The sequence below is a fragment of the Bidens hawaiensis genome, unplaced genomic scaffold (genome assembly GCF_021521415.1).
Source record: "Bidens hawaiensis isolate Kalapana, Puna unplaced genomic scaffold, B.hawaiensis_p1.1 tig00033146_1, whole genome shotgun sequence".
Lineage (NCBI taxonomy): Eukaryota > Viridiplantae > Streptophyta > Magnoliopsida > Asterales > Asteraceae > Bidens > Bidens hawaiensis.
The window spans coordinates 2,345-10,281 of NW_027495670.1; the positions used below are offsets into that span (position 1 = coordinate 2,345).

The following is a 7,937-nucleotide window of genomic DNA, read 5'->3' on the forward strand; positions in this document are numbered from 1 at the left end:
TTTTAAAGCAGATTCACAGTGCTCATTCTATCGATACTGGGAAAAAATCATAAATAAAATAAAAAATCATAAAGCAAAAAAAATGACAAACTTCTGTAAAAAGGTTTCATCTTCAGTGTCTAACTTCTTTAAAAAGGTTTCATCTAAGGTGAGAATGACTTGCTTTCGCGCATTCTTTCCGGTTCTTTTATTCGCCGCTCTTCTGATGCTGTTCTATACCGGGAACCTTATTTCGACAGATCAAACTAGCTAGGATCGAGGATTCACGCCTTCCCTTCCGCTTACATCATTTCTTTGTGAAAGAAGTTAGACGACACAGTTCTTTTTACTATGACTTTCAAAAAGAGTTGCCTTATCTCGGTAACGGGGTCTGTTGATTTGGAATCGTGGGATGAGTAAATGTAACAGATGATGAATCTTTCTGTGAGATTCCAGGTATTAAATAGTTCCTTCCCTCGTCAATTGCCAATTCTTGGTCATCGAGATTCATGGGCGATTCGGATGTTTATTTAGGTTTGGAACCCTATATTTCTTTTTTCCCCTTACAAATAAAACGAAATGCTTTAAGTTTTTCTTTTTGGAATCGTGTTAGGTCTAATTCCTATCACTTTTGGCTGAATTATTCGTCACTGCATATTTACAAAACAAGCGCGGCGATCAGTTGGACCTTTGAATCATTAACATCTCTTTTTTTATTGACTTCCTCCTTTTTTTATCCGCAGAAGGTTCACTTCAGGTTGCTGTTCAAATGAGTGAAGTTATTGAATTCTAATTAGACCTAACAAGAACAGAATCACGCTCTGTAGGATTTAAACCTACGACATCAGGTTTTGGAGACCCACGTTCTACCGAACTGAACTAAGAACGCTTTCTTATCACAGTAGATACGACTAAAAAGAAAAGGATTCTTTTTGTAGCCCCAAAACTAAACATGCATAAAGTCTCAGAAAATGATGTATGTCTGAATCGATCTCAATGGATCCATCGTGACTGCCCAGAGGAGAAGAATAGGTAGGGATGATAGGATTGGATCCGTGATTTAACCCAAAACAAAGGCGCTACCAAGTTATAACATATCATTTATTTGTGAAACAATTTATCATCAAAACATAAGTATATTATTAACTTTCATACAAAAAAAAATATAAATTCAAAAAATAAATAAATATTAGAACAATCAATATAAAACAAGCCCCGTCATATGGGGGATAAAAACTAGTATATAATATAATATAACAAATAAAGTATTATCTAGCCGGATGTAATTTCATGATAATGTTTTTAATAACATTTACATATTTCCAGTCACATATCTGAATATATGATTCATATCAGTTATATGATATCCTATGTGTCGCGATGTGGTCGCCCCCCCTTTTTTGGAGTCACCAGATTTGCTTGATTTCTAAATGGTGGCTCCTCATGCATTTGACCCGAATTCATGGGTATGGGTCTTACCAAAACCAGATATTTCTTAAACGGGTTATAACATCTCCATCAATAAAAAATTATTCTCACCAAATTATTGATGTAAAAATCCTATAAAATAGGATATACTAAAAATTAATATCTTATTTATTTTAAAAAAGATATATATATATATATATATATATATATATATATTATTTAAATTAAAAACCAATTTGATAGTAAAAAACATAAACGGGTCTTGGGTCTTATCAAACCATAAGTATATTATTAACTTTCATAATATTATTTATAATTAAAAAACCAATTTTATAGTAAAAGAAATAAACGGGTCTTGGGTCTCATTAAAACCATATAGTTTTTAAACCGAGTTATAACATCTCATTTATTTGTCAAATAATTTATCATCAAACCATAAGTATATTATTAACTTTCATACAATAAAAAAATATAAATACAAAAAATAAATAAATATTAAAACAAATAATATAAAGCAATCCCCGTAATACGAGGGATAAAAACTAGTTCATCATATTTGTGTTAAATTGAAGAAAAGCATGAAAATTGATAGACGCCATTTAACACATGAAAGCTTCATCTGAAATAGATACAAAGGTCAACCCTCTACACCTATCATATTTGTTTCCTTCTTCGCACGTCTCTCTTTCTTAAATTATTCTTCTGTTGCAACTCCATTTAACCTCCCCAACTCACTTGCATATATTTTTTTAAATTATTTTTCACTTGTATATATGCAACCCATCATTGATATTGTTTTCTTTATATCCAAAACTAATCTCTAATCTCTCTCTCTCTCAATGGACTCAAATCATTCATCATATTCATATGCATCCATGAATAAATCCTTGGCATCCACAACCGAGGAGAGTGGCTGGACTGCTTATTTTGATGATTTTATGGCTTCCCAGCAACTACAAGATCATTCATTTTCTCATCATCGTGATCAAGATTATCAACCAGAGCTATCTGATGCTGCTTCGCATATTGAGTGGGCTAATTCGAAGACGGGTTCAGCCACCAAGAAACTGAATCTTTTCAAGAAGACAAGTAGGAGAACAAAAGAGATTCTTTATGATGACTCTTTGGAAGATACTGCTAGTTCTCCTGTTAATAGCCCCAAGGTGAGATCATGATAAATTGAACTACGTTACACACCCTTCTAGTGCAATATTAATTTCTTTTATTTACTTTTGAATAATCATTTCTTAAAAATTCTGTGGTTGTATATAGGTTGGGAGTCAACATATGGGATTTAATCAAATAAAAGGAGATGATGATATCATGGAAAATTCTTTGGTAAATTTCTAGCTCCCAACTGCTACTTCTTCTTTTTCTGTGAAAAAACAAAACAAAACAAAACTGTTTCTTGAATCGAATTTCCGGTTATTACTCACAGGAAAAAGGAGGTAGGTTCGATGATCAAAGCAGGTCAATGATGTTTGGAGAAAACAATGGAGGCACAGATTTAAGGAAGAGAGGGTTATGTTTGGTTCCTGTATCTATGTTTGTTAACTATATCTAATAACTGATTGATGATCACTTTGTATAGAATTGATAATAATAATAATAATAATAATAATAATAATAATAATAATAATAATAATGCATATATTGTAAAGCATATAATAATAATAATAATGCATGTCCAGAAGAATGAAATAGTTGAACTTGAGACAATGCATATATTGTAAAGCCCAGTAGACTGCCAAATCACTCATCCTTCTGATCTTGTAAATTTTTAATTTTTAATTACTGTCCTGTATATTAAAGAGGCAAGAATTAGCCTCTATGTCTTAATTATATATCTTGTGTAAATATGGTCACTTTATTCTTCTTATTTCACGTTCTTGTTTACAATTTTCAAAGTGTCATTTCAAAGGACAGATAGTTATACCTTTTGACCAAGTTCAAGAAATTGAAGTGCATGCTTTAATAATTAGCTTTTAATACAAGAAAAAGGGATACCCCTAGCAAACTTTCTTGCAAAATAAAAACACTTTGCAACTTTAACTTAACTATAAAATATGGGATCCATAAATTCACTGTCATTTTGAGCTTACAATGCCATCAGTAAATTTTTATTATGATGGTATGAAATTGAGAAAAAATGGACCAGGCAAACGTAAATTCGTTAGTAAGAAATAAAATTTTATTTATTAAAATAATAAATTTATCAACCGCTAATATCCATAGGTAATTTGTTGGAAATTAGATTACCAACATCTTGAGTCCGACTGAATATAACCAATGGATTTACGTCGGTGCATGCATGTACCGGCATATCGGCATTACGTCGATCTTTTATAAGCAAGAGAAAGGATACCAACAAACTGAAAAGAGCAACTAACTTTTTTAGTGAAAAATCAGTTATAAATTGTTTTTTCTGTATCTCATTTTTATAATGAGGGAAAGTGGGACAAAACGGTTCAAGTGAAGAATTCAAGTTGCATGTGATCATTTGAAAACTACTGTTGGTTGTTTAAGAGTGAAGGAAACCAAGTGGGTCAAGTCTTGAATCCGGGTCTACTAGTTGATTTTCTGATTTGTTGTTTTTTTCTTTGTCCTTTTGTTTTTTACAGATTTTATAGTTCATTCTTTATATGTAAGCAGTTCTTGAGTATTGAAGAAACACTAACCGGACCCCGAGCAGATTACTGGTAACCTGGGGGTTAGATAGATGTTTCCCACGAGGGGTGAGACCCTGAGAATATGGTTCTTCTGATAACCTGCAAAACAGACACCGTGAGCTTGTCACTGAGAAGGGGGGGTTCCTCCTTGTGACCACCCTCCGGCGTGAGAATCAGACTAGATTGCTCTTTAAATATAAATGTATATTAAGAGATTGCTAGAGCAGATATCAGGTATATATGATGATACAAGATAAGATATGATAAGATGAGATGATCATACCATTTGTGGTATTTATAGCCGAAGGTAGGTTTCCAAGGAGGTGTGGCCGGCTGCAACAGTGTTCCTGTTCAACCAACAGTAGCCTACGCACGTGCCCTGCTGGTAGTTGGTGGGTAGGCAGCGGCTGATAATGACCAGGCCTGCTGTATACCATTCCTTTTCCACCAACTGCCGGCTACGCACGTGGTATGACAGGAGTTGGTGAGTAGGCAGCGGCTAATAGTGACACAGTACAGGAGCATGCTGCTCGCCATACTGTTGTCAATAAGCTGTCGTATCTTTAGTCAGATCTTTTTCCCATACCTCGTCAGGTACAGTACAGAAGATCTTCCCGTATCGTACGGACTGGCTTATTTGGGCGGGAGTATTCCCCCTCCCGCCCTTGTGCGGGATTGTTCCCGGCTTCGCTCATTCCTTCAGGTGACACTGAGTGATTGAGAGCTAAGTGCCTTGTGCGTGTAGCCTTGCTGCGCGGGTGGCCTTCCCTGATGGCTTGTATCCGAGGCTGCGGGGACAGGCGGAGTCCTTCACCATCGGGAGGCATTTCCTGCGGGATCAGCTTGCGTACTGCGCGTAAGGACGTCACGTCTCTGAGCATGGTTGGTCCTGCGGATCCAGTTGGTTTCTGCGCAGACGTCCCTCTTCAAGGTGAGTCTTGCGGGTCCAACTGGGCTCTGCTGGGACCTACCTCTTCAAGTCCCCCAGTCCAATGTTCTTCTCATGAGTGTTTAATAAAGTGAGGTGAACTTTTGGACTTAATCAGAGGGTTTTGAAAAGGGTTTTTTAAGGTTTTCCATGGGGATTCCTCCCGCGGAAGTCCTTGTCACTTGCAGAAATGCCCGAGTTTCCTGCTTGGTCTTTGGGTATGATGCGGGTAGGCTGTAACCTCCGCGCAAGTCAGGAGCGTTGAGTCCCACTTGTGTGGATTCTCCATGAGGTTTTGGTAGTTTTAAACATAATGATCAATTATGTTAAGACCACCAATTACATCCTGGAGCTTCAAACAACGTAGTTCTCGACGTTCCCGCTATGCGGGGATGTTATTTCCGTTTCCGCAAGCATTGCCCAGAAGATCCTTCTTGGTTTCAATTCCCAGCGGAGTGCTAGGTATGTGAAGGGTTTTGCCTTAACACTGTACCTGCGCTCGTCTTACGGTTATTTTACTTCCAAGGTATTCCTGGCGTCAATTCCCTGCGGGTGCTAGGTATGTGAAGGGTTTTGCCTTTACACTGTACCCGCACCCGTCTTATAGTTACTTGGTTGCCGAGGTACTTGGCTTCAATTCCCTGCGGGTGCTAGGTATGTGAAGGGTTTTGCCTTTACACTGTACCCGCATCCGTCTTACGGTTACTTGTTCGCCAAGGTTTTCTTGGCTTCAATTCCCTGCGGGTGCTAGGTATGTGAAGGGTTTTGCCTTAACACTGTACCCGCATCCGTCTTACGGTTACTTGTTCGCCAAGGTTCTTGGCTTCAATTCCCTGCGGGTGCTAGGTATGTGAAGGGTTTTGCCTTAACACTGTACCCGCATCCGTCTTACGGTTACTTGTTCGCCAAGGTTCTTGGCTTCAATTCCCTGCGGGTGCTAGGTATGTGAAGGGTTTTGCCTTAACACTGTACCCGCAGCCGTCTTACGGTTACTTGTTTGCCAAGGTAAGGGGTATTTTCCCGCCTATTATTTGATCTTTTTGAATTTTGAATTTTGAAATTCGAAAGGTTGGTGAGGATAAGAACAGTCCAAACATCTGAAACGTCGTGCGACGGTTTCTTCTGACTGTGTCAGGACGTGCAGGAAGTTATGGTGACGTGACAGTACATGGTCATTCCAGACGCTTTTTCAGGCGCGTGGGCGCTATTTTTCGGGCGCGTGGCCGCGAAATTAATGGTACGCGTCCTGTCAACAGCTGTTGCCAGCTTGCTTTTTGCCACGTGTCATAGTTTCATTGCACCTTCGATTTCTCTCTCCTCCGCATTAATTTCATCGCATTAATTGCGATTAGTATATAAAGGGGTAGAGGGCTCTTTGTAATTCACACTTTCACTCTTCTCTTCATCTCTTAAGCGATTTCCGGCGAATACTCCCCTTTTCAGGCAAGCATTCTCCCGAAATCGTTTTCTTCTTTCCTTCACAAGATGTCGTCTCGTGATGCTGAATCCATAGCCGATGACAAGAGTACTGCTGGTGAGTGCCAGTGTGCTCTGCCTGGCGATCTGTACCGGTATGTCGTCAGGAAGTTCATGCTCGAGTCTCTCGAGCCTGAGTTTCCCGAACCCCATCATACTGTGTACGATGCCCCCAGAGGCAAGATCGGGGTTTATGCCGCATTCTTTGTTTATGGGAATCTTAGGTTCCCATTGACAAAGTTTGTTTACCGTGTCCTCGAGAGGCACGGTGTTCATCTGACCGAGTTGCACCCGATGGCGATCGCGAAGATTCGCCACTTCGAGTGGGTGTGCCGGATTTTGGTTGTTGAGCCCTACGTCGACCGCCTGATGACCTTCTACACTTGGAGGTGCATCCAGGGGTGGTACACGTTGACAACCCGAATCAAGGGTTTAAAGATCTGCGCGACCGAGCGCAGTCTTCGCTCGTGGAAGCGGGAGTTCTTCTTCATATCCGCTCGCGCCATCCCCATTGCCATGAAGTTCAAAAACGGGCAAGCACTTCCCAGCCTTCACGCCTCCAGCTACCAGGAGGCGGAATGGTTTGCGAAGATATCTCGGGTCCAATCTCCGGTTTACCGGTTTGCGGAGTCCGGGATGGTGATGCTGGGGATGAGCCGTGTGTGGAAGGCTGCCGATGCGCAAAAGATCCCAATCGTCCTCGAATACGGTTCGAACTCTGTTCCTTACGGTATGCCTTTTTCCCTTATGTTGATTTTGAAATTTCTTCTAACTTTTTTCTCTGTTTATTTCAGAGGGGAACGACCTTCAGTCGCTCCTAAACCCGCGGGAGGCTGACGGTCCCGCTCGGATGGGTACTCGCGCTCTAGACGAGAACGAGTTGCCCATCCTAGAACAAACGGCGGATCGGTTCGTGGAGGTCTATCCGCAAGGCCATGAGATCCTTAGCGCCCGTCGGCCAGGTAAGGCGCTCTTCGACCCTCGACCCCTCAATGTTGAAACCTCTGCTGGAATTCCTCTAATCGTATGTTCTGATGAGGAATCCGCAGATGGTCCTCCGTTGGTGCGGAAGAAGAAGGCTGCCGGCGGGAAGGGGAAGGAGAAGGTGGCCTCCACAGCCGATCCAGCGCCTCGGTCTGACTCGGAGACCGAGAGCGAAGAAGTGGCGGGGAATCCCGGTGGTGATAAGACCACTGCTCCGGAGGCAGTGACTGTCACCTCCGGAGAGCCCAAGAAGACGACGGTAACCGGCGCAAAGAGGCCGGCTCCATCGGGTTCGTCCCCGCCTCTCCGTACCTTCAGGCTCAAGAAAACCCGTAAGTACAATTTTCTTATGCTTTTGTTCATAGCTTAATATCGTTAACACTTATCTTCTTTACGCAGGTGTGGATGTTGACGCATTCCAGGGTGGAGCGCAGAGTGGTACCTCCACGCCAATGACGGTAGGCCCGGTCAGC

The 7,937-nt window shown here is 41.0% G+C and overlaps 1 protein-coding gene and 1 non-coding gene across 2 annotated transcripts; one reads left to right on the plus strand and one right to left on the minus strand.

The window, feature by feature from the left end:
- Positions 1 to 794: 794 nt before the first annotated feature.
- TRNAW-CCA (transfer RNA tryptophan (anticodon CCA)) lies at positions 795 to 868 on the minus strand. Its single transcript has one exon. It is a non-coding gene; the product is annotated as a tRNA-Trp (tRNA).
- Positions 869 to 2,234: 1,366 nt separating this feature from the next.
- Positions 2,235 to 2,971, plus strand: LOC143584508 (vascular-related unknown protein 1-like). The gene is made up of 3 exons (XM_077066544.1): positions 2,235 to 2,570; positions 2,680 to 2,745; positions 2,846 to 2,971. Exons 1-3 carry the CDS (start codon positions 2,247 to 2,249, stop codon positions 2,969 to 2,971), a joined length of 516 nt encoding a protein of 171 aa, XP_076922659.1. The 5' UTR covers positions 2,235 to 2,246.
- Positions 2,972 to 7,937: the final 4,966 nt, after the last annotated feature.